The sequence below is a fragment of the Lissotriton vulgaris genome, chromosome 1_1 (assembly GCF_964263255.1).
Source record: "Lissotriton vulgaris chromosome 1_1, aLisVul1.2, whole genome shotgun sequence".
Taxonomy (NCBI): Eukaryota; Metazoa; Chordata; class Amphibia; order Caudata; family Salamandridae; genus Lissotriton; species Lissotriton vulgaris.
Genome location: NC_141685.1, coordinates 3,466,490 through 3,493,832, shown reverse-complemented (window position 1 = coordinate 3,493,832; position 27,343 = coordinate 3,466,490). Strand labels below are relative to the sequence as shown.

The 27,343-nt window shown below is 45.6% G+C and overlaps 1 protein-coding gene across 1 annotated transcript in view; it reads left to right on the top strand.

Annotated features, from left to right (window-relative positions):
* Window positions 1–26,818, top strand: part of LOC147736926 (uncharacterized) — a 251,816-nt gene extending 224,998 nt beyond the window's left edge. Inside the window, exons 8-9 of the mRNA XM_086966781.1 lie at window positions 24,128–24,291; window positions 25,904–26,818. Coding sequence (XP_086822907.1) covers window positions 24,128–24,291; window positions 25,904–25,986 — 247 coding nt within the window. The 3' untranslated portion in view covers window positions 25,987–26,818. The remainder of the gene's footprint in view (window positions 1–24,127; window positions 24,292–25,903) is intronic.
* Window positions 26,819–27,343: the final 525 nt, after the last annotated feature.

Below are 27,343 nucleotides of genomic sequence, written 5' to 3'. Positions count from 1 at the left end.
TGTTAAAGGACGCATTGCTGGAGTTGCTTCACTTTTGTGACACAATCCAGCAATGTGTCACTTTGCGCCATACAGATACGTCAGAAATACTGACGTATCTGTAACTCCTTGTGACATGATGCGTCCTACATTAAATATGACGCATCAGGCCTGTCGCAAAAAAGGGCACACTGAGAAGTGACGCATCGCTGCTTTCACGCATCGATGTATCACTTATCATAAATGAGGCCCCTCTGAGTCTACCCCGGAACAGTTTTTCTCTTCATATTGTATCAGCTTTGGACACAATTCCCTCGTTTGATGCAGCAGCTCTTCAAAAATAATTTCTAAACTTCTCATCACCTTCCCTGAAACCACAATCTCTACATATATTCATCACTTTCCCTAGGCCTATTTTCAACATGACACATCTAGGGAAATGCGTCACTTTGCTCGGGTATAATGTATGCAGAGGGGGCGTTCCCACGCAGGAAGGCCTTGTAGAAGTGACGCAGTGAAATTTACAAGATTTCACTGCGTCACTTCTAGGACACCACTGCGTCAAAACCTTACGCCTGCTTCAAGCAGGCGTAAGGAGTGTTACGGTGCAGGATGTCATTAAGTTCACCCTTTCAGCATCAATGGAGTACATGCAGGAGAGATTAATTAACACAATTTTCACCTCTTTTCAAAAACAATAAAATATTTACCTCCTTATCCAAGACAAAACTCTAAAGTGCCTCTGGAACCACGAGTCACAATCAGCAAACAAACTAAACACCTCTTCTAACAAGCACTGGCAAAGCCAATATTTGTTACCTATGCAAAATCTATTGGCTTTGTCAACGTTTTATTTTTTAAGTTTATTTTACATGTTGAACAGCTGTTGATCTGCTGAGCATTATGGCTTAAAGGAAACAATAAAAAACACTATGACATGGCCAGCATTGGCCGCATCATATTGTTTTTTTGTTTTTTACTTTAACCCATGTTGCAGAGCAGCTCACTGTTGTTTAACATGTAGAAAAATCACACACACACATTGACAAAGCCAGTAGATTTCGCATAGGCGAAACCTATGGCTCTGCCAGTGCTTTTTTTTTAATAAAAGAGATGCAGCTCACACACTTATATAACCTGGTTTTATGGGGCAACAGAAGTTATTTGGTGGACCAGAATGCATCAGATGATGGTGAACTCCAGTAAGAGCGGTCTCGCGGTGCAAATTGACAAGTGATAGGGCTGCTCATTTATTCTGTCAAATGGCTCATTATACTTCCATATAACTGACAAATAGTCATTCTCTTTTAGAGGTGAAAAGAGGCTGTAATCACTGGAATTAATCCTTTAAATGGAGACCTATAAAAAGGTTTCTACTAGGTGCAGTTTGATTGCTTCTTACTAAAAATATAACATTTTAAAACACTTTAAGCACTTAACCACATATTCTTGCATATTTTGTATCACCTTATCTTTTACTAAATGTAGACTATCTTATACCGTGTGTAATACATTACTACTGTTTAGGGCTGTGAGAAGTTGGCCTCGCCAATGATGTGCTAGTGGGCACCTTGCAGCAGTCTAATCGACCCTTATTGATGGTAGGTCAAAGACAACCTTTATTGAAAGCTATCCTAGTGGTAGCTGTGGAGAGCAGCCTTCAGGTTAAGTCTTGGAGGAATGTAAAGCAGCTTGTTTTACGAGTCTATAATCTCATGAATGACCAAATGAAAGGAGAACCACACCAGGTATATATATAAAATATATATATTTATTCTAAACCCATCCCTCTAGTTTCTTTATGAGGCTAGAGGTAAAAGTACACACAGTAAACTTATTTAGCACACAGTAAATTAGCACAATATATGATTAGCCCCAGGGGTGTCACAAACCATATACTAAGAAAGTGGTATAAGAACCACGATAGACATAGAGAAAAGGTCTAGAGCCTGTAGAACCGCTGGGGCAACCAGGAACCACCCAAGGAAGTGACACAGGAGACCCATGGGGGACGCGTGCAGTGTCTAAACACAGCCGTGAATCACAATTGACTTCTATGGAGTAAATCGCTGTTAGAATTTTAAAGATTAGGGACACTCCGAAGTGGACTTGGAGCAAACCCCTTTAGAACTAGGCAGTTCTAGAGTCAATACCCACGGGAGCACCGAAGTTACCGAGTTACCGAGTTACATTGAGTTACCTCACCCAGGGAAGCCGGGTGCATAAGTGTCTTTTTGTGTCAGGTTTCGTCGTCGTTTTCTATGGCGAGCTGCGGAAAAGTGGTGCAGGCGACCAAGAGGAAAGTGTCCGGATGGATCCAAGGATGGATCGGAGATGGCGATGAGCAGATGCTCACTGATGTCGGGTGATTTCAAGTGAAGAAGGTGAAGCTTGACTCTTCAGTCACGAGGACCAAGCGGTGTCGATGACAAGCAGGAGCTGGAATCGAGCTGTCCCACAAAGGATGTTGAGTGCTGCAGTGTCACTACCCAGATTGGACCAAAAAGCCTTTGCAACAGCAACCCACGCAGAAGGCAAAGATTGGCTTCGGAGGAGACCAGCAAGGTCTGAGGGATTCACCCTTTGGAGGGGAGTCAGAGTATGTCTGGAACAACCATGAAAGCTCAAAAAACAAAAGAGTTACTTTTGAGGTGACCCACCAGTCGACAGACCAGGAATCACGAAGGAGCCTTATGCAGAAATGCTGGAAGTGGGCCCACGGAACACTCGTGAAGTGTTGGCCCACAATATTAAGTGCAAAGAATGCTTGGGGCTAGAGCTACAAGTAGCCCAATGCACTAATTTGGGAAAGCTCAGGAAATGGGCGCACTAGCAAATGTGCATGGTGTCCAGGAGTTCTGGTCCCGCGTCTCCCGTGAGCGCTGCAGGTCTCAGGTTTGCTGTGATCTCATGTTGGCCTCTGAGTTGTCTGGAAGTCCATGTCTTGTGTCGCAAATCCTTCGGGATCTGGAAGGAGCCTTGGAAATGCAGAGCGGCAAGATGCTTTGTTGGTGCCTGTTTGAACAGGGGTGTCACTCCTTGACCCCAAGGGAGATCCTTCCATCTTCCAGTCGAAATAGAATGTCGAAGTTCCAGGATATATGTTACAGAGTTTAGTCCAGGGTAATCTAAAGTCTTAAGGACTAGGTTCCTATACTTATACTAAGTTTAGGGGTTGGACTTACTCTGGGGTCCCACCTATGGGAGGACCCAGGGTGGGAGTGGTTACACCCCTTTCCCTTTGCCCAGTTTCACGCCAGAGCAGGTGCTGAGTGCTCCTGCATCCTGTTTGAACTGAGGTATGCACAGGAACACCAAGTGTGCCCCCGGCACTGTCTGAAAAGCATTCTATGAATGCACCCACCCGGCCCCAATACACCAGAGCCTGTCTGGGAGGTAGTTACACCTCCCTGTGACAGGAAACCTATTGTCCTGGCCTCCCCTGCCGGAGTTTCGTCCAGCAGCAGAAGGTCAGACTCGTGTCTGTGGCTGCAGCATCCTTTTTTTATTTTTATTTTTATTTTTCATTTTTATTTCCAGGAAGCAATAGTTACAAATTATTTATATGCGTCATACCAGTAGTTTACATATTCCAAGCCAACAAAAAGAAATCAAACTGTATTTTCCACAGAGAAACGGAAAGTGAGAGCAACAAAACACAAAAAAGAGAAAGAGAAAAACAAAGAGGTAAAAAACCCCAATGGGGAGAGTCAGACAGTAAGGGCATATATTAAAGGCAGACAAAAACATACTAAATATCCATACATTCTCCTTCCCTTCCCCCTACTCTTCCATCAATAAACCCCATACCTGTCGGCCTCTTGCCCTCCCCCTCCAACCTTTACATTTGTACAGTGCTCTCTCTAGATTAAACATATGATACAGTCTAGCATACCATGCCTGATATGTTGGTGGATCTACATCCTTCCAATTAGTAGCAATCAGAATGCGATAGACAGCTGACGCCATAAAGCATAAGTACCCTTGAGGAGGATCTAGCTGTAATCTTTCATCAAATCCCAATATCAACATGGTTGATGCTAAAGATACTGCCCGCCCCAGATTTTAACATAAAAACTGTTCAATACCCTCCTTCAGGCCTAACAATTTACCACAATCCGCAAACATATGAATTATATCACATGGTCCCTGATCCAACCTTGGGCATTTATTATTATCCCTATTTTACCCACGCCCAAAGTTTAGCTGGGGTAAAATAGAGTCTGAACACTGTTTTATAGTTTGGGCTTTGAGATTTGCACTTAAAAGGATTTTCTTTGGGAGCTCTAATGACCTACAAATATCTATATCCGGTTGTCCAGTTTAACTGCCCATGCACTTTCTACTTTGCAGATGTCATCCGGGGTGGCCTCCAACAATATTGTGTACACATCCTTAACACAAATCTGTTCTTTTGTTAAAAGTTCTAATAATGGAATTCGAGCCAGGTTAGTAAGTTGCAAGACCAGCTTGTTTATCCTCTCCCTCGCTTGTATATATTTAAAAATAGTGCTCGAATCTAGCCCATATCGTATCTGGAGTTCCTCAAATGAAGCGACCCCATTCGGGTCTGCAATGCCTCCAATCTGTTTTATTTTTGCCTTTGCCCATGTTTTACTTGTATTATCATAAAAGGGGCCCGGGAACGCCGATGAGCGCCACAGCCATGTATATCTTTGAATTCTGGGTATTTCCATGTTTTTACTAATCTTTCGCCATATGTTCCAGGCAGCTCTTATAATCTTAAAACGTATTTTCTTATAATAGCTGCCTTCCAGCTGCCTTAACACCAGCCCTGGAGCAAGTGTACCAACTGCTAGCTCATAGATAGATGGCGGGGTCTTTTTGTCCCCCTCCACTACCCCAACTGAGTCCCAACTTTGAGGCCTAAATAATATACTCATGTGTTGCAGCGTTACCGCCCAGAAGTAATAAAAAATATTAGGAATTGCCAGCCCTCCCGGTGTTGCGGTAAGGTCATAGATTTTAATGATCTTCTAATTTTCTTATAGCCCCATATGAAATTGAGAAAACATTCCCTCTGCCTTTTTAAATATTGAATTTTCTGGTTCTATGGGTATGCACCGACATAGATAAAACATCTTAGGGAACATCGTAATTTTAATGACATTTGCTCTGCCAATAATAGATAGGTGTAGATTATCCAGACGCTTGAGGCCCACCTCTTTTTTTTTTTTAAAGAGAGGAGCCTAATTTATTTCCCACGTCGAGCCGACCTCTGCTGTAATGGCTATCTCTAAATATGTAGCTGCACCTATCCTCCATGGATCCTGGAATTGCGTATTTCTAGTACATACGAATTGTGTCTTGTCGGTGTTAAGGCTATAGCCTGATTGTTTGCCAAATTCTATTGCGAGCTTTTCAATCTTGTCTATAGCACTCTGCGGGTCTGGGGTAACAACAGCGATGTCATCTGCGTAGGCTAGTACTTTTGTGTGATAGCCCAGGCTCACTATTGGTTTAATTGCACAATCCGCCAACATGGATCTAATCAAAGGGCCTACATAGAGGGAAAATAAGATAGGGGAACATGGGCACCCCTGCCTCGTCCTCCAAAAGATCTTAATCCTGCCAGACTGCTTCCCCATTAGCTGAATTTTATCATGTGCCTCAACATACATCGCCTGAATGGCAGTTATTATTCTTGTACCGAATCCCTTAGATCTTACATTTTGTCACAGATATGCCCACTCTACTTGATCGAATGCTTTTTGCTCATCCAACAATATCAAAGACATCTGTGTCCCTGTGGCTGCAGTAATATCAAATAGAGAAATAACCCTTCGAACATGATCCGTGGTACTTCTGAAGCAGTGCTGCCAAGGGCTCACTAGGGTCCCAATTACCTTGGACATTCTCAGAGCCAATATCTTGGAATATAGTTTCTCATCAGTGTAATATCTACTTCTAGCTCCTGGAGCTGGGTAGCCTCATTCTCCACCTCTACCCCCATTCCATCAGATATGGAATCTCTAGAGCGATAGAGATCCTGATAAAAGTCAGTAAGTATTTTTTAAATTACTGATAGCTCTGTAGCTATTGTTCCATCCTTCCCTCTTAATTGTAAAATATTGTTTGCCACTGCCCTTTGTTTCATTCGCAATGCCAGATGTTTCCCCACCATCTCCTCGTACCCGTAGTTATCCCGTGTTGCCATTTGAAATCTTTCAGCCACTTTCTTGTTATAAATTCCATTAATTTTGGCCTTAACCCTTATTACTTTTAACTCTAAATTAGTTTGCAAGTCTTTCTGCTTCTGTACTATGGCAGCCATATGTTGTTGCTCATTCAAATTCAATTCTTCTGTCAATGCCTGTATTTCATCCCTTTGTTGTTTCTGATGGAATACCCCAAAGCTCGTTTTTTTTCCCCTAAGCCCTGCCTTATATGGATCCCAAACCATTTCTCTGGATGCACTATATCTAATCATATCATAAAACTGTTTGGGCCACCCCATAATATGCTCTATAAGTCCTTCTATTGCTAATAATTTTTTATCGGACGTCCATTTCGTCGGACCCTTTATATGTGTCGGGACCTCAATGCTCATTCCAGTGGGTTATGGTCCAAGAGGACCTTAGGGAGCCTTTTGATCTGTGCTCCTTCAGTGAGAGAGACTGAAGCCAAGAAGTAATCATGTCCGACATATTTCCTATGTGGACATAAAAAATAAGTAAAGCCTGGGTCCCCCATTCTTTTACATGCCCACATATATCCCAAACCATAACTTTCTGTAAGAGGTTTTAGAGCTTTATAAACCTGAGGCTTCCTCTCTATATACCCTTCCCTACCCCACTTCCCAGTATCTATATGAATATTCAGGTCCCCACATTTAATTAAAGGCAATGGCCAAGCCGCCAATTCCGTCTCCAATGTTACCCACAATTCTGCATCAACGATATTGGAGCCGTATACTAACAATAGTACATTGATTAGGTGTAAGAGCAATTCCCAACCGGCCCCATTTATCTGCCTTAACTTGATTAATATGTAAAAGTCTCGAAGAGACATGTATGACAACACCTCTTGTGTTGGTGGATTGAGCTGAGCAAAAAACTTGAGAGTACCCCTCTTTTCTGCCAGGGAATGTGTGTCTCCTGCTGACATATTATATCAGCCCTAAGTGCTTTGAGCATTTCCCTGTTTCTTTTACCACTATAGTTTAGTCCACCAACATTAATTTAAGATATTGTCAGCCTACCCATATTTGTGGCTTCCCTGCTTCCTAATTTGCACTTTCAACCGCTCTCTTGCCCTCCTTCTGGTATAGCTGCTGCCACTGGTACATCTTATCTTCTGTCCAACTACATTGCTTTCCTGGATTTTCTGCTTTTTAACCCCCTACCCCTCTCACCCATCCTTCCTTCCCACCCCTATCCCACTGTAGGCTCTTCCCTACCCTCCCATCCCCCATTGCTGCTAAGTAAGGCTGCAGACCTGTCTAGGTCTGTATGTGATGAATGGTGGCCCCTTTCCTTTCCTTGTGATGGCGTTCCATGCCTTTCTGTGTTTTAATCTCGCCTAAATGCCAGACCTAGACCCAAATGAACACCCCACCCCACAAGAATTGATGTGTTTAATCACACTTTCTTGAGAGAGAAAAAACAATAAAAAGAGGAATTTTGAAGAAACAACCAGTTTTAACTACTCTCTAGCCGTTATTTAAGCAATTCTGACAATAAGCGGAAAAGGGCAAAAAAAGCCAACCAAGATTCACCCCCCTGTGTTCAAAAATTCCTTGGCCTTAATTTCTGATAAAAAAAAAAATGGGTTTGATCTTTCCAAATAACTTTCAACCTCACTGGGTTAAGAAGAAAAGCCTGCGCTCCCTTCTCCTGAAACTGGGTAATCATTTGCCGCAGCCGCCATCTTCGCTCCACTGTAACGTGGCAAAAATCCGGCCTGGTAATAAAAGTAAACCCATCAGCCACACGCTGTACTTCTGGTCTTGCTTTTTCAAACACATTCTGTCTCAACAAACAAAATCCGAAATACACAAGTAGAGCTTGAGGTTTGCAATCTGGGCAAACTGGCTGTCGAATGTTAAAGGGAACTCTGTGTGCTCTTTGTATTTCTTGCAAAAACAACAAGTGATGGACCGAATGTGGATCAATGTCACACATTCCCCCAGTCAAAAGATCTGGGCCCAAATCCATCGTTTTTTTGCACTCCACATCACCCTGGGTTAGACAATGGCGATATGCAAATCAGCTCTGACCCTGTTGCCCCATGGGAACAGTCCAGTCCGAACTACAAAAGCCATGTCCTTCCCAGAACGGAATCAAGCATCCGAGTACCGGACCGGTTTCGAGGTAACACCTCTCATCAGCCCGGCTAGCTTGACTCCAAGTGGTGTGGAGTACCTGGGACCCACGTCTGAGCATCCCCAGCGCACTTATGGCGGCAATTGCAAACAAAACAGGTGATGGACCGAATGTGGATCAATGTCACACATTCCCCCAGTCAAAAGATCTGGGCCCAAATCCATCGTTTTTTTGCACTCCACATCACCCTGGATTAGACAATGGCGATATGCAAATCAGCTCTGACCCTGTTGCCCCATGGGAACAGTCCAGTCCGAACTACAAAAGCCATGTCCTTCCCAGAACGGAATCAAGCATCCGAGGACCGGACCGGTTTCGAGGTAACACCTCTCATCAGCCCGGCTAGCTTGACTCCAAGTGGTGTGGAGTGCCTGGGACCCACGTCTGGGCATCCCCAGCGCACTTAGGGCGGCAATTGCAAAAACAACAAGTGATGGACCGAATGTGGATCAATGTCACACATTCCCCCAGTCAAAAGATCTGGGCCCAAATCCATCGTTTTTTTGCACTCCACATCACCCTGGGTTAGACAATGGCGATATGCAAATCAGCTCTGACCCTGTTGCCCCATGGGAACAGTCCAGTCCGAACTACAAAAGCCATGTCCTTCCCAGAACGGAATCAAGCATCCGAGGACCGGACCGGTTTCGAGGTAACACCTCTCATCAGCCCGGCTAGCTTGACTCCAAGTGGTGTGGAGTGCCTGGGACCCACGTCTGGGCATCCCCAGCGCACTTAGGGCGGCAATTGCAAAAACAACAAGTGATGGACCGAATGTGGATCAATGTCACACATTCCCCCAGTCAAAAGATCTGGGCCCAAATCCATCATTTTTTTGCACTCCACATCACCCTGGGTTAGACAATGGCGATATGCAAATCAGCTCTGACCCTGTTGCCCCATGGGAACAGTCCAGTCCGAACTACAAAAGCCATGTCCTTCCCAGAACGGAATCAAGCATCCGAGGACCGGACCGGTTTCGAGGTAACACCCAGATCTTTTGACTGGGGTGAGTGTGTGACATTGATCCACATTTGGTCCATCACCTGTTTTGTTTGCAATTTCCGCCCTAAGTGCGCTGGGGATGCCCAGACGTGGGTCCCAGGCACTCCACACCACTGGAGTCAAGCTAGCCGGGCTGATGAGAGGTGTTACCTCGAAACCGGTCCGGTCCTCGGATGCTTGATTCCGTTCTGGGAAGGACATGGCTTTTGTAGTTCGGACTGGACTGTTCCCATGGGGCACAGGGTCAGAGCTGATTTGCATATCGCCATTGTCTAACCCAAGGTGGTGTGGAGTGCAAAAAAACTATGGATTTTGGCCCAGATCTTTTGACTGGGGTGAGTGTGTGACATTGATCCACATTTGGTCCATCACCTGTTTTGTTTGCAATTTCCGCCCTAAGTGCGCTGGGGATGCCCAGACGTGGGTCCCAGGCACTCCACACCACTGGAGTCAAGCTAGCCGGGCTGATGAGAGGTGTTACCTCAAAACCGGTCCGGTCCTCGGATGTTTGATTCCGTTCTGGGAAGGACATGGCTTTTGTAGTTCGGACTGGACTGTTCCCATGGGGCACAGGGTCAGAGCTGATTTGCATATCGCCATTGTCTAACCCAGGGTGGTGTGGAGTGCAAAAAAACGATGGATTTTGGCCCAGATCTTTTGACTGGGGTGAGTGTGTGACATTGATCCACATTTGGTCCATCACCTGTTTTGTTTGCTTTGTATTTCTTGAGCCCAGTTCCATCCTGCCAGCTCTGGAAATGATTTCTCCAGAAGCTGGACTATGAAAATGCGGGCATCGGAGCCTTCTTTCCGCTCCGGGATTCCCAGAAAACGCGGGTTATTCCTTCTTTGGCGAATTTCGCTGCTCAAGTTTCCACTGAATATCAGTGAGTTGCTCCTCGTGTGCAGTAGCTTGATCTCTTGTACCAGCGAGGTCCTCTTCTAGTGCAGCTGTCCTTGTTTCGAGCTCGGTCATCTGGTCACTTATATCATTACAAGTTCTTGCAATTTTTCTAATTGCACCCTGAAGCTTCTGATTAGCGTTCTGGGAGCGCTTACTTTCCATTCGGGCTTCTTCCCTGTGTGCCATAACATACTGCAGTATGGATTCTAGAGTGGGGATAGTACCGGGAAGCCTGCAGGCCCTTCTTCTAAATTAGGCTGATTCCGACCGCCCACCAGTTGATCTCCCGTAGAATAATCCCATCTAAAATAGTTTTGTTTGGGGTTACCCATTCTCCCGGACCGGAGGTGTGCTTTTCTATTAGGTGTAATCCTATCCCTACCTCTCCCTTCCGTATCCATACCCGAGATACTGTCTTCCTCACTTGATTCTGAGTTAGGCCCATGACCTGAGCCCAGACCAGACCAAGTAGCATCCGAAAGTGAATAAAAGTCATTTGCTTCCGAATCCACATCCTTCTCCCTGCCCCCCTTCAGGATCCCGCGTGACTTAGGTGGCCCTTTACATTCTTTTTCTTTCCCCCCTGAGATTAGCCCCGAGCTTGTCTGCTGCTGCATCGCCTTCTCATTTAATAGCTTAATATGCTTTATGCCCCCGGTGAGTCCTGCTTCACCCACATCCACATCAACATCCTTATTTTCAGTATTAGACATAATAATGCCTTGTGTCTGTAGCGTGATTGTCTCTATTTCCTCAGATTCTGGTATTTCCCCCTAACCCAGTGGCGGCTTACCATTTATATTTGGTCCCTTAGAACCAGCTTCTTTAATACTGCAATTATGCTCCTTCAATACACCAGGAGCTGATCTACTCCCTGTGCCCAAGAACATATCAATTACTGTAGTGGGCTAGGGTGGCTTCGGCTGCGCACCCGCACCCCTCCCCTTCCCATCCTGGGCATTCTCCGTCCTCACACGCTGCTGCCGTCGACCCAGCACCGCAGGGATCGGATCCGGATCCGCCATACTCTGCTGCAGGGGCTGTCTCTGGGACTCTGGAGCGGGCTGCACCGGTCCTCCTTTTCCTTTTGGGCCTGTCTTCGGAGCCATATCGTCGATCTCCACACTTGTGATCAGCTGGGTTTCACCGCTCCTTCTCACGCCCTGAATCCGGGACAGTTCCAGCTCCAGACCGCGGCAGCCAGCAATCTGCTGCTCTGAGATCTTCTCAAGCACCAAAGCCCCACACCTAATATCCGGTATGCACCGCTCCGTTAATGCGAGCTTCTTTGTGGCAGTAACTCTATTCGGACGGAGCACCATTCAGGTCCTCTTGATCCTCTTTATCCTGTATTTAGCCAAAACTCGCCAACACTGGGGAGGCCACCAATTATCGACCTCACTCAGTCGCCATCTTGCCTCTAGCTGGTGTGATGCTGGGGCTCTTTTACACTATTACCAGTCAGGTAAGTGTGTACATGTCTTCTTCCTCTAGGTGGAATTCTATCCCCGCTGCCATAACTAGCGGGGGTAGGATTCCAAAGTGTTTGACACCAAACATGTCATGTTTCCATGCAGCCATTCCAAAGTTAGCAGTTCCCGCAATGTTATAGTGCATTTTAGAGTATATGGTCTGGCTGCATCACAGAACAGCCTCAGAGAATAGATTCCGAAAGCTCCAGAGGGGCCCAGCTCATGCTTGGGAACCCTCTCACACAAAGCCAAGCACTCTACCTTCAGGATTGATAAGGCCTGCCATAGTAGTGACTTATAGGTTTATATGTGTCAGTAATTAAAGGTAGATATAGGTAACCTATATCTTAGTAAGGGGTGCAAGCACCACCTTACCCAGGCTGCAGTAGCAGACCTGTGGTGCCATTTTGGAAGGCTTCCCAGTGGTGACATAATACATTCTTCAGCCCCTGGTAGGCCTCTGGGGTACCTATGCCCTTGGTACCTAAGGTACCATATACTAGGGACTCACAAGGGTGACCCAGTAACCAATGAGGAGTGTACCGAAAGTACATGCAATTAATTTAGGGAGGAAGCAGCTAGGCTGGGGTCTTGAATAGCGGGCTCCAGCTAGAATAAAGTTGAAAAACAATGAAACACCACTGAAAAGTGGGGGTAACCATAGTAAGCAGATCCTACTCTCCTACAAGGGCTTTATGACTTTTTAGCTAAAAGTATATTGAGCCCTCTCTCACAGCTTGTGACAGGTTTCTTCATTTTCTCAGCTTCTAGGTTGAAATAAACATCAACAGTGTAAGCATGTGGTAAAACATCAGTTGGTTCAAAAGAGGGATAACTTTAAAAAGGAAAAATAATGGAGCGTACAGCTAAGGCAATCCTTAAAATAACCATATGCAAAACAAACATCCTGAAACATAGAACAAGGTGAGCTTGTCATGGGCCAGAATATTATGGCAGCCACATGAGACAAATGTTCACACTTTGAAATTATAGGATGCTGTGAAAGCCTGGCCCAGCTGGTGAAATTTTGGACTTCTGTTGATCTCCCGCACTTACATTTTTTGCGTTGCCTCTTCAGTTAGAATCCTGGGGTATTGAAATGTTTGGTGGAATGTTTGCTTGGAGCCTGTGTCTCGTGGAGGCTCCCCCCCTACCAGCGACTTGGTGTGTGTTCCAGATGGGTGAGTTGGAGAGGTTTTAAGATGGTTTTTGATGTTCCCTTCACTCGATTGCTGCCAAGGGCTGCCTGATCCCAAAATGGTGGCACCTCGCCATCCCGAGGATCTCTGAGGCCCGCACTCCCAGCCTAGAGCCCAGAGGAACGTCTCTCGGCGGTTTGTACCCCTCCCGGCGCCCTCCGCAGAGTGACTGGTGCTCGCTGGTCCAGAGATGGGGATTTGGGGATCATTATTATAGTCAAATAATGGCTGTTGGCTGCCTGGACCTAAAATGGCGGTGCATCGCCAGATATCTGCTTTCCCTCACCACTGTCGCTGCACACCAGATTGATGATCAGTCAAAACCAATGCCTATTTGAAAGTGACTCATACCCAGATCCGGCTCAACTCTCACTGAAATCGGCTTGCTGCCTGACCCTAAGATGGAGGCGTTACGTGGGCATTGTGATGGCCTCCCAATGCCAGACCTAACATGGCGGCATAGTAAATCCACATGACTACCCACACTCTGGCTAGTCCTTGAAATCGCCAACGCACCTAAACAGCCCAGCTAGTTACTGAAGCCATAACCTAGCTCCCGAGCCCCATAAACCCATTCCCTTATTGCCATTGCTGCACAGCTCTGAAACAGGATCCCAGCACCCCCTGCGGTCTGACGAGCTTCTGACGCCTTGCATCCCCTGTAAGCCTTATCATCTCCCAGGACTGAGGCCTGCAACTGGACTAATCACTCAGCTCGTCACCGTAGCCCAACCCCTACACACGGCTTCTTCTGCTCATCGCTAGCACGTGTAGTGATTTACCATACAACCACGCAGGGGCGCAACTGCTTAACTTACCAGTGTTGCTGACATAGTACCCTTCATAGCCAGCATGGCTGGGCCCAACCTAAGTGATACTGCGGAATACCCCCTTACTGTGGTCTACCCTCCCAAACTCTCCAAAGCTGCCGCAAAGACCTTCAAACACTCCACCCTGAAGAGTCACCCTGAGGCATTGGTTTTGGACCTACGTTATAGCACAGAAAACGGCACAATCATCAATGACCTAATCTTCTACTCCAGAAGAACCCCCTACTGGCGCAAAACCTTTGTGCACATCCACCACGTACGTGCAACCAGGAACATTCCACATGGCACTAAGCTTACAATAGCACCCTCCGCAACCATGCGAACCGACCTCACTATCACCCTCTACAAAAGCAGCATTGTCTTGATCCAAGCCTCATCCAGGAACCTTAACAAATTCGCAAACTTTTTCTCCAACTTCAGCAACCCTGTGAACGACACTAACAGAATATCTACCACTTACCCCGACGACCCTCTGACCAGCCTGACTAGCGCCCTTAGTCACCCTCCAAACATCCCTCCATGGGCTCCCAACACAGATCATCCCATCCCCTCTTGCACGGCTCCTGACCGTACCAGGAGAATCATTCCTGCACCTCTGATCTCCTCCCCTTCAGCTCCCCACTCTAACAGTGAGCCGGATACACCTTCAACCACCTGCGACTCAGATCGAACCTGCCCGCCCAGCCCACCAACCAACTCTCTAAAAGTCTCTGCCACCACCCCTTCCAACTTCACTAACTCATCGCCTAGCCTTGCCAATAGACTTCTCTCCAGACCCTTGGTCCACTCCCCGCCAGTCCCACACGCTGACCGTGAGACAGAGCAGTCAATAGAAACCCACAATACACCCAATACTAGGACTCTTGATCTACTAACTTCCCCCCCTCTAACGCCTCCCCGTTACTGTGAGTCCGATAGTACCGTACCAGAGCCACTGCCACCCTGCCCGTCTCCCTCCTATAGGGATTTTGAAAAAATGCACTCCAGATCTACCAAACTAACTCAGGGTATCCACTTCTCCAAACTAGATCAAATGAACCTCCTTCCCCTCGCCGAACTCTTCCTCGCCAACATCAACACCCAGTGGAACTCCACCCCCCCAGACCAGAGAGTTCCCCAAACACCCTCTACCACTACCCTTGAGACACTCTCACCCTCGCAAGCACACCCCTAGTCCGCTAGACCTCACTGAAGAGGAAATCCCTGCCATCCTCAGTGACTACATCCCGGCCCCAACCACCTTATGCCCGCTAGACACAAGAGCCGAACATGCCATCCGCACAGTCTCTATCAATGCCAACTGTTCGGCTACCTTCCGCAACAGAAGTGTGGTCAAGAGCAACCTAGTGCCTGTACACTTCTCCCCCCTGATTCCTGACACTCCCGCTGATTCCTCTCTATCTGGCCTTTTTCGTAAAATTGCCGATCGGCGTTCAAGCACGCCGTTGACATTGCTGCACTCATCCTGAACAAAAACTTTGACTTAGCTATTCTAACAGAATCATGGCTCAACGATTCCTCATCTCCTTGTCTGGACCTCTTAGTCCCTCCCAGCTACAACATCGCCAGGCTGGACAGACAATCTAGTAAGAAAGGAGGGGGCATCGCCTGCATCTACCATTCTAACCTCAGTGTCACCGAATGTATGGATGACTCCACCGACTCTTGCGAATACCTCGAACTCTCCATCTGCAGCAACTCCACCCTAATGTGCAACTTACACATCATCTATCATCCCCCTTGCACTAACGACTCCTTCACTGACCACCTCATGGAACTTATTACTGCTAAGTTCTCCTCCAATTCCAAAGATATCTTCCTGCATGATTTCAACCTACACTGGAATGACCCCAAGGACCCTCATGTCAACGTCATCAAAGACCTCCTGTCCGATCAAGCCCTTACCCAAGCCTGCTCTCTCCCAACATACGCAAAAGGGGCCATCCTTGACTGGATCATTTCCAAGGAAGCAACAGTCAAGCTTATCTCCATAGACCCGTGCGACTGGTCTGACCACCACGCCATCGCATTCCTGCTACCTGGCACCCACAAGATAAGGGCTCCTCAATCAGTGATTCCCAAACGCTGGATTAGAGACACTAGAAACCTGGACCACAATGAACTGGAGGCACGCTGTAAGTCTGACTCCCCCCCGCACATTGCTTTATGGTCAATGACCTCAATAACCACTACTCTGCAACTATCTCAAACATTATGGATGACCTAGCCCCACTAAAGCTAAAAGGAACCCAAATCAAAGACAGGAACCCCTGGTTCACTGGACCGCTCAACAATGAGAGGAGATGCCTCCAGCAATCCGAAAGAATCTGGAGACAGGACCCCTCTGCCACAAATCTAAAACTTCTCCGCCAGGCCAGAAATGCCTACAACAAGAACATCCTAAACTCAAAAAAAGAATTTTTCAGATCCGAACTTGAGAACGCCAAGAACAGACCTCGTAGGCTCTTCGATCTGGTCAAACACCCATCAAACAAACTGTTCAAAACCTCAAAAGAAATCCCCAAGGCTCTAATATCATTAGAGGAATTTTCCTCCTTCTTCGCGGACAAAGTCGCAGACTTAGAAAATGAACTTAGTGCCGCCACACACTCTCTATCCCTTCCTGGCCTGCCATCTCCTCCTGCGATGTCCCCACAGACTTCACCAAAAAGTCAAGCACTTTGGACTGACTTCATTCTCTATGACGAAGACTCCGTATCTAAAATCTTATCATCCATTAACCCGAATAACCATTTCAACGACCCGCTCCCCTCCAACTGCCTAGCGGCTGTCGCCCAATCCATTATCCCTAGCTGAACCGCAATAATTATTGCTTCGCTCCAGCAGGTTTCCATTCCTGACTCTCTGAAAGCTGGCCAAGTCCTCCCCATTTTGAAAAAACGTTGCTGGATCCAGCCATCCCCAAAAATTTCAGACCTATCTCCAACATCCCCCTCTTAGCTAAAGTTTTAGAAAAGTGTGTACAACAGCAACTAAGTCAGCACATCCACAACTTCCACCTTTTCGACGACTTCCAATCTAGATTCAGACCAGGGCACAGCACTGAAATGACCATGCTCCCCATCGTTGACGATGCCCTCCAAGCCCTGGACCAAGAGAAAACGTGCCTTCTAATCCTCTTAGATCTATCCTCGGCCTCCGACATGGGCAACCATGAAAAACTAACCTGTTCTAGAATGGTTTAGATCCTTCCTCCAAAACCGATCGCAGTGATTCCTAATCAACGGCAATCTACCTGCCCCCTCCCTGGTCAAGGTCGGAGTCCCTCAAGGATCAACCCTGTCCCCTACCCTTTTCAACCTCTACCTTGAACCACTTGCCGAAGTACTACACTCAGAGAATATCTCCTACCATATGTATGCTAACGACACTCAGCTCTACATCAAAGCCTCCTCTCTCAAGGATATTCTCTCCCTGAACGAGGCCCTGAAATCAACCGTCCATTGGCTCACCTCAAATCAACTTAAACTCAACACCAAGAAAACAGAATTTCTCCTAATTTCCCCTCCAAAAACCAATCCCGAGATGCAGATATGGATCAAGGTGATCATAGCCTTAGATTGCTCACCGACCATAGAGGACTCAGCAAAATCTCTCGGAATAATCCTCGACTGTAATTTGAACATGCAAGCCCACATTAACTCAATGGTCAAATCAGCCAGATTCCACCTGAGCTATCTCTGAAAACTGAAACCCTTCCTTGACACTACCGACCTAAAAAGCGCAGTCCAAGCACTAGTAATCTCTAGACTGGAATATGGCTGTTCCACTCTCTCTGGCTTATCCAAGATCTCCCTGGCACCCCTAAAAGCCTCTTTATCAAAAGAAGAAAGAGGGACCAGGGAGCCAGTTAATGGTCCAGTGTCCATGCTCCTCAAAGGGATATTTCTAACAAATGGAGGACACTGTTCCAAAGGCAGGGTCCAAAGAATCGCCCATATGCCCTTTAATAAAGAAAGTCAAAAAAGAAAAAAGAAGAATGCTAGGTGGGGCGGGCCCATCAAACAGGGGAACGGACATGTCTTGCTTCTTGGTCCTGAAGAAGCGCCATTGACTGTAGTGGCATCAGAGGCGCGAAACATGTTGACCGTTTTTATGATACTTAGGCATAATGTGCCATTTGGGATTATACTCTAAATTAGACTTTTTATTCTGCCAAGAGGGTTTATACATCAATACAACCATTTAAAGGTTACCCCTTGTCAGCCTCAATTCACTATGCACGCACTTTGTTACCCTTATATAGGACCCACACTCCACACACCCTCATGCACCATCCGGCATGCCTGAAAAGATCTCTGATAAAGCGACCCTTCGGGGGACCCGTTGGGAAATGCAGCGCCAGCCCAACGAGGAGAAAATGCTCGATGATGAAGCATGACACCCTTCGTGGTGTGTGAGGGCAACAAGAGGTAAGACATGTTATTACCCCTAAAAGCCTGCCTAAATGCCGCCGCTAGACTTCTTACAAGCTCAACAAAATTTGCCCATATCTCTCCACACCTGAAAGCTTTGAACTGGCTTCCTTTCGAGGCCAGAATACAACTCAAATTGGCTTGCATCACACACAAAGCTTTATACTCAAACTCTCCTGCTTTCCTTGCACAGAAACTTGTGGTATCCAGTGGTAGCAGAAACTCCCGTTCCGCCAGCAACCTTTTACTCCAACCTGCACGGTTCCGGAAAAAAAAACTTATAACCGGGCCTTCTCTGGATCCGCTCCTAGAATATGGATCTCTCTCCTGCCCGCCATCAGAAGAATTCCCTCTTTGGCACGTTTCAAAAAAGAGGCTAAAACCTTCCTTATAGGTAAATTTCTCTCCTAAATGCTGCCTCCTACCAATACACCGACCTTTGACCAATACACAGACCTTGATCTAATACGGTCTAGCGCTTGCCATCGGAATACCGACCTACCTCTTCAAGAAATCTGGGGCCTTATCTGGAGTTACTTACTTGTAAACTGTTCATACGTGTCCACTACCCAACGGTGATTCCTTGCCTATTGTACACTGCTATGTTTACCCTGTAAAGTGCTCTGATACCCTCGGGTTAAGTTTGCGCTCTATAAAACAATTAAATAAATAAATAAGCTACATGAGGACTGCATCAAGAAGACTCAGAGGCAGAGCAAAAAAACAAGAGGGGGACTGAGAGTATCACTTTTGTAACAAGTGCATCACACACACACAGCAACAGCAGCATTTAACAAATAAGCACACCTCTCTCCATCCCACATAGCTGAGTACTAGGCCTCAGACTCTTGGTTTACCTTCGGTCTGAAGCTAATAACTTTTTGCTTCTAGCTGTTAATGAAGTAGTCCTGTAGCTCCTGCCCTATGTGTTTCCTTCCTCCTCCTGACAACGAGTATCTCCGTCCTAGACCAATCATCATGAACCAAGCAAGATAGATGTGTTGTGCACTGCTGTTTAAGAACAAGTAGAGAAACAGAATTGCAGTATTTTGCATGGGTTTTTGTTTGTTGACCAAAGAGACTGTTCAGGTCTCTGAAGAACCAGAAAAAAGGAAAGGACTCTGCAAGTAAATTTGGAAGTGTGAAAGTGCCAAACAATATTAGAGAACAAATGATCACCCATCACTCAGGCCCCAAACATTGCCAATCATTCATCTCAAGCAAATTCATACGTTACAATCCAAAAACACCCTCCTTCACTGTCTGCTACCGCTTTCATCACTCACCATCACTTGATAATCAGATCACTAATTGGTGCAATTGTTACTTGTTCCAATCCAAGCGCGGATGATAGGTACAGTTTCTCCCTTTTGATGCAAACAACAGATAGGAATTTGTCAGAGTTGTACATCAAACAATTGTCTGGGGTTAGCCATCCCAGATAACGAAAAAACAGAAGGATCATAGGAGCAGACTGCAAAGGTTCGTTAATTTTCACTAAGTAAGTTTGTGAAGGCCAATCACCTCCAGGGAAAAAATAATCACCCATCTATCAGGCCCTACACATTGGAAATCAATCATCTCAAGACAGTTCAAGTTCAAGTTCAAGTTCGAGTATTTGTATAGCGCACTACTCACCCAGGGGGTCTCAAGGCGCTAGTCAGTGCAGTTCAAAACCCTCTCCCACTGTCTGCCACCCCATGAATTATCAATCATCATCACTCACATAATGACTCAATCACTGTTCCAATAGTTGTAGTTGTCTCTTCCAATCGAAGCGCAGATAGTTTAGGTATTAGGTATTCATATTTGAAGCAGACAACACATTGGAATTTGGTATTGGCACTTTTGTAAATCAATGATCTTGTGGGTCAAACCTGCTAGTGCTAAGTGATGCAAAAAGGAATAGGCTATTGCGACTTTGGCTGGAATAAAGTGCGAATAACTCAGCGATAGATCCTTGAGAATATGCCCCTATGTTTTTTCAATCACTGTACACTGCTGCCCTGAAAATGCAGTCTACTTCCAATGGGGCATATTATCAAGGGTCAATTTGCAGCTTTTTTGGCGATAATTTCATCTCCCTGTTAACAATGCGGTGCTAACATACATTAACACATGTTAGCAGCCGTTTTTGTAACGCATCTCATTCCAGTGATAAACATCGCTAATGAGATGCAAAGCAGGCATGCCGTCAAAGTTACAACATGTAAGAGAGCGCTAACTCAACAGCGCTGTATTAACAAGATTTGCAAGGCGATATTGAAACTCCTACTAACTGCGTGTCTAGCCGGATCTTTACATCTCCTCAAAACCTGACTTAAGCATGTAGTGTATGGGAGGCGGATTGGCAGGTTAAATCCACACTCCCATATTTTCAAGCTCATCCTTAGCGCTCACAAGTTATCGCTGTTTTTCACGTGATATTGGCGCTTTTTGCCACCATCGCTGGATTTCTTATCGCCTTTGGGAAATGTGTTGGTAATACCGCGCTAACTCAGCAAAGAATTCCAGCGATAGCCGGCAATAGGAAAATCAGCGATACGCGCGCTTTGTGATCATTATCGCAATTTGTTGCTGATATGCCCCAATAAGTTTAATGATTTCATTCAATGCACCAGGCATGGCATAGGGGATCCCCTACTCATCTCCCTGGAGGGAACCGGTGGAGGCGACATTATCCAGGGGGGATCCCCAGGCACCACAGACTGACAGTGCTCTTCCCTTGTAGAAGTTTAGTTGAAGGGAATTGTTTCGGTCAAAATCTCACTCTGTATATATATCTTTATCCTTTGTACCTCCCTTATTGTAAAGAGTTATTTAATTAAAGTTAGTACGCTCCCTGCTGACCCCTATCATGTTAGAATTGTTGGTTTATCCCTGGAACTCCTGGAGCTCCTGGGAGAGCAGGTTAGAATGTTGAGTGAGTCAGTCAGCTGGGACCCTTTGGAGACCAAGGAAGCTTTCCTGGTTTTGGAACATCATCTTTTACAATAAATGTATTACCTATGTTGGATGTTTCTGGATCCCTTAATTCATTCATTCTCATTTTCAGTTTCCATCATCAAATTCTGTCTGCAGCTACAGCTGTGTTCCCAATGTGTGCTTGACAGTCTTTTCAGTGGCCTCACATACTTCTTGTTCCAAGGTGTGGCCCTGCTCAAACTCCACTGGAGGCATTTGTTGTTTATTATTCTTTTTTTGTCCTCCAATCAGTTTGTGTCCTACCTCTCTGGGCTCATTCAGTTCCAGTGTATCTCGGAAGCAGAACTCCTTTTAGTCAAATGTTCTTCTGCCAGCACTCAACATCTGAATACAGCTCTATGTCTCTGTGTCTCCTATTTCATCAGCCATGGCTCTCCCTCTAGTCTTAGCTACACCATGTCTCTTCCTTGGCCTAGTTCTGCCAAGTACCACGCATCAGGGGTTAAAATAACTCATTTTAGTGCAAGTGTGTAATAATCCAGGAAACAGGTAAGAATGCAAGAAGCTTTATTCAGCAGCACAGCATCATGTAAGCAGCTTCAAAGTCCAAGTACAACTGACTCAAGGATGCAGAATGCATCACCAGGAAAGTTCTGGGAACCAGAACACAATGAACCAGGTCTCATGCCATTAAGGGGGAAGTAATAAAAGGTAAGAAATATAATGCAGGATGTAATAAAATACATCAGTCACGCATAATTAAAGCTGCTCCGACATAGTGCAATGACAAGGCACTGCAATTTAATTGACCAAAAGAAGCCAGCACCCTCAGCTGCTAATGCTGATGCCTGCCTGTCAAATGCAATTTTATGGAAATGGGTGGGCCTGGACAAATTTCCATGGTCACACAATCAATAAAGAGAAGTTAGTACTGTGTTTATTTAGTTGTCGTAAGTGTCTTGCTTATTACGGTCCTTTAAATAAAAGAAAAAATGTTTGACCTCAGATCAGGGCCGGTCATTCTGAGCCACGCGCGTCTGATGTCCTGGTGCCATTAAAAATAAACAACAGATAGCAGCGCCGGATCCACCATCTCACTGTATGCAGCTCCTTTGGTTATTTCTCTGAGAGAATACGTGCTGCTGCAGTTAATTGGTCTGATCTAGAAGCAGCTTGGATGTTTGCTCCTGTGCCTATCATGAACAGAGACAAGGCGGCACCTGGATTTGTAACATCTCACAATGTACTGGAGGTGGTTACCATCCCAACTGGGTACCAGAGGAGCAAAAAAAGACAGTCTAGCAGGTTTTCCTGGCTGGGTCAGCACCACTGAGGGAGAGAATTACGTTACTTGCAGCCAGATTCATCATTGTCCCGTTATGCGAGTCCTTAATAGCGATTATTAAGGAATCGCTATTAAGGACTTGCAAAACGGGATTCATGTAGGAATCGCGAAATAAATTGCGATTCCTACACATTCCTTATTTGCGATTAGCAATTTGCTAATTGCAAATAAGGATGCGATTTTAAGGGTGCCAGGGGTGTCCAAAGGACACCCTGTAGCACCCCTGAAATGTGAATTTACACTGATGTTGTGCACACACATGTCCAAAGGACATGTGTGTGTGTAACATGCAACTTAGAAAAATGCATTTAAATGCATTTTTCTCAATTTTCGCTATTTACCACGAGGTTTGACTTCATGGTAAATAGCGGTCCTAAATTGCGAATCCGCAATTTTTAAATGTTTCATGAATAGCATTTAAGGAATCTCTAATAGAGATTCCTTAAATGCTAATCCTCGCAAATTTGCGAATTCTTTATTAGTGATTTTTGCATTTGGGATGATGAATCCCAAATGCAAAAATTGCACTCGCAAAGGGTCAGATTCTTAGAATCTGACCCTTTTGCGAGCGCATTTCGCTTGATGAATCTAGCTGACGGCTCCCTAACCCACTCCTCGGCCCATATTATTGTGTGTACACCTTTGAGCCCTATGCCTCTAGGTATGTATAAGGGTGGGTTCCTGTGTCCACCCATGGACACACACTTTAGAGTGACAGCCTGCAGCCCACATGACACCAGTCAAGCTCAGAGCTGGTTGATTATCTGACAGTTAGGCTACAAGACTTGCAGAGACTTCAGAGAGTAGCCTAGTACAGCGCAAGTGCCGCAGCCAGGCAAGTCCGCTAGGCCTCTGTGAGCATCATGGAAGCCAGCCACCTGCCCCACAGGTCACCTATTGGCCCTCTGCTATTTAAGAACCAAGCCAAACGCAATTCCAGCTCAGCCTGGTACTGCAGTGAGGAGGACTTCAGGTGGCACAGGTGAGACTCCAGCTGAGCACCATGGTGCAGTGATGGTGATGCCCGAATATGGGAGCGTGGTCAATAACATTATCGATTAAAGGGCAAAACATTATGTAACTATTTTATTTTTTAATGCAGCCCGTTCTCTTTCTTGGAAAACGAAATGCATTAAAAAAATAAAAATTTACCTTTTCAGTTTCATTTTTTAAGGACCCTGGAGCACTATCCGCCCTTAGAAAATATTTGCACATACATTCACAAAGGGGAAGGGGTTCCCTGGGGACCCCTTCCCCTTTGCAAATGCTTTATCACCCCTCAGAGAAGGGTGGTAAACAGTGAGGGGCAGATTTACAAGCCCCTTGTGCCACTTTTGCGTCATTTTTAACATGGGAAAAATGATGCAAAAGTGGTGCAAGAGGCTTATAAATCTGGCCCTGAGTGTTTTGCTTCAGCTTCAGGAGTCCCTTTTAGGAAGGGATAACCTTGAAACGCCCCTTCCTAATAGCGAGCCACTAATCCTATTTTGAGAGTCACAATTTGATTTGCGACTCGCAAAATAGGATTTGTACATGGGCTAAAGGTTTTTTGTAGGCAAAAACGGGTCTTAAACCCATTTGTGTCTGCAAAAAACCTTTGTACATCTGGCCCTTAAATTCTAGTATGAAATCTTGTATATTCGATGCCTTCTGAAACTCTTTTGAACTGTCTTTACATTTCCTGTAGAATGAATCATGCCGAAAAACTGGATGAAGAAACTATTACAAATGCGTTATCGTGGATAAGCATTGGCCGAGCCTACAGTGAACAGGAAGACAGGAAATTCAAAGAGGCGCCAGAAAAGGTAGCTGTGCTGAGAGACCTAAGGAATGAAGGCTCTTTCTATGATGGTAAGAAACATGACTTCCCCCGCTTGCATTATTGACACCAGCTTCAATTGACGTCACCACGAACTGGCTATAAAAGATGTTGGACCTTTATAAAACCCTTCAAAAGCATGTCTCTAGTTTGTTGAAGTATTGGTGTTTCAGACTGCACTGGTCTTAGCCACACTGAGAATCAGCAATACAAGTGCCTCTGGCCCAAGCCAAAGCTTACCCTGTTACACATCAAAATCTTTAGGTATGGCTGCCACGTCCCATTACCCCTCCAAGGGCACATGACCGTCCAAGTGACATCCAATGACCAGGAAGTAACAACTACATTCCGTGTCATTGACAAGGAGGTCGACACCCTGCTAGGGAGCTAAATCACAGAAGATTTGGGACTTTGCCCGAAATGTGAAGGCGCACCAGGTCGATGAGCTGCTGCATCAATTCCCTGATTTAGTCAGTGACCTGGGATGTAGACAGCGCCACTGGTCAAGTTGCACATTGAGCGCTCTGTCAAGCCCAAGGCCCTCCATCATCGACGCATACTGTTTCACCTGAGGCCACTGGCAGAGCCGGAGCTTCACAAGCTTGAAAAGCAAGGAGTGATTGAAAAGGAGACCAGAGCTTGGCGAGAACCAGAAGGCCCCTCTGGGAACCCTTTTGAGTGACCGATTGTGCCACTAGCCTACTTCTGCTTCGCATCCTGTGGGTGAACTTCTTGAGTGGTGGCCAACCCCCTAATAGAAGGCTGCCTTTGAATTTGTCCTGCTACCTCCCCCACCTTCTTCCCTGGGACTCTGACTAAGAGTGACTTTGGCCCCATGTGGCTTAGTATGGGGGGGGGGGAATCCTGGTTACATCCAATCTGTGGGCGACGCCCGGGTTAGTCCAAGGTGGAGTCACATGGATGGATCTCATGAGGTTTTCTTATTTAGGAGCCCCTACAAACCTACCTCAAAATTTGCCTAAAACACCAACATTTTCCTCACATTTTTAAGAGAGTAAGTTCAATGAGGTTTTCAGCATCTTAACCAGTGCCTCCTCCTTAGAACCCTTCCGTCACCTTGACCTCCCTGTGCAGCAGCTTAAAAACATCCACATATTTGCTTTTCTATTTGTTTCCTTAAATAGCAAAATGTGCCACCAAAGGCTTCATATTATGTGCGCTCAGCTTTTCCATTGCCTTTTGCCTCCTTACTCGGTTTCTGTTGTAGACAACGAAGACCTTGAAACACCCACAATTGTCTTGTGGACTCAATATCCCTACCGCCACCCCATCTGTCCTGCTGCCTACGCTTCCCTCTCACCTGACCCTCTGTTGATTTGTAGTCATTTGTAGGTGCCTGATAAGGTACACATACAAACGACTTTGTGAATCAGGACCAGTGAGTCTGTTTAAACATCAGGAGAGAGTCCCTGGGAAGGGATATATGTTTAGCTCATATTTTGGACCCACATGATATGGTTTAATGAAACAGTTCAGCATTTTGATGCTGAGGGTCTTGGGTCTGTAATTTAGTAAGTTTAGAGGATGAGATACGCTGCTTTTTAGTATTTCGGAGCACTGACCTGAATTGTATCAAGACTACTACGTTCTACTGTGTCATCCAGTTCCATTTTTTTTTTGCAGGATCTGTGCGAGCCACAGAGATTAATCCAACATTGCACCAGATTTTCGCGAAGCACGAATTTCCTGAAAAATCTCTGCGCTGAGAAAGCTTCAGTGCCCAGTACTCCTCGAAGAGACAAAGAAGACATGGCTGTTCACAACACCTAAATATCTTGGATTATTGCACATGTCCATCTCACCTATTCATATTTTAGGCTTACACTATATGTGATACAATTCTGTTCTGGTATTAAATCTTTATACTTTGTGGTTTGGTGTTATCAATAGTAATATAGTAATTACTTACCAGTAAGCTTCATTACTCTGATTATCTATTTCCCAAGCACAAATATAATGTACAACAAAAAGTGCATGTTAAAAACTCTGGGCAAACGTTTTTTTTAAATGGGGTGGGAGCTTATTTATGAGTCTGTTGCAACACTTTTTCACCACTGTTGCGTCACTTTTCATGACGCAGCATCAGCATAAACAATGCCCCATATCCTACTATATTTACAAAGTGACACATCTAGGCAGATGCATAACTCTGTAAACCCCTAGGCTACATTATAGCTGCATCAGGCATAATGTATGTTCCCCGCAAGATATCCTCGTAGAACTCAGTGAAATCTATCAGATTTCACTGCACCACTTCTAGGACGCCACTGCATCATAACCTTAAGCCTGCATCATAGCAGGCGTAAGGGCGTAGGAATAGCCCTCCACAATGCATTTTTGAAGCTGCATCATGCTGAATTGGAAGGGGTGGGGGTCCTATATTCACAGATGTCCCTCACAACCTTTTATAACACTAGAGGAAACGTGATTATATTGACGGGCCCATGAGTCATTATTAACTTTTAGGTCTGATAACAAAGGTTCTCCGATGGGTCATTGATAGAGCTAAAAAGGGACTAAGTAATAAAAAGCGGAGAGCTATTCCCTCATAGGGACCTGGAATGAAGAAGCAGCTATTAAAAAATCTATCCTTATAGCCCGTCGTAGCGGGCTATACCTGCTATTAAAGGCCCGCTGAATCGTTAAAGGCCCGGGTCGAAGCCGAGGGACTTTAACGAGACAGCGGGACTTTAATAGCCGGTATAGCCCCTGCTACGAAGGGCTCTAAGGCTATTAGAACATTCTGCCACTAAAGGGCAGAATGTTCTAACAAATTAAACAACGGGGTCTCGATGCTCGAGGATATAAATCCCCTCGAGCTTCGAGAAGCCTTATGTAGAACATTGGAGTGTTGCTCTGCGGGTCTTTACCGGCCCCTTAGAAGCAGGGAGCACTCCATTGTCTGCAATGGAGCTCCCAACATTCCAATGTTCTAATATACATTTAATAACTCATTTACTCAAGAATAAAGACAGACTCTCTTTATATTTGTATTCTTTCTTGTTGTTATTTCAATAATATGAATGGCATCTTTCTGTGACTGTCTGGCTTTCTTTTTCCATA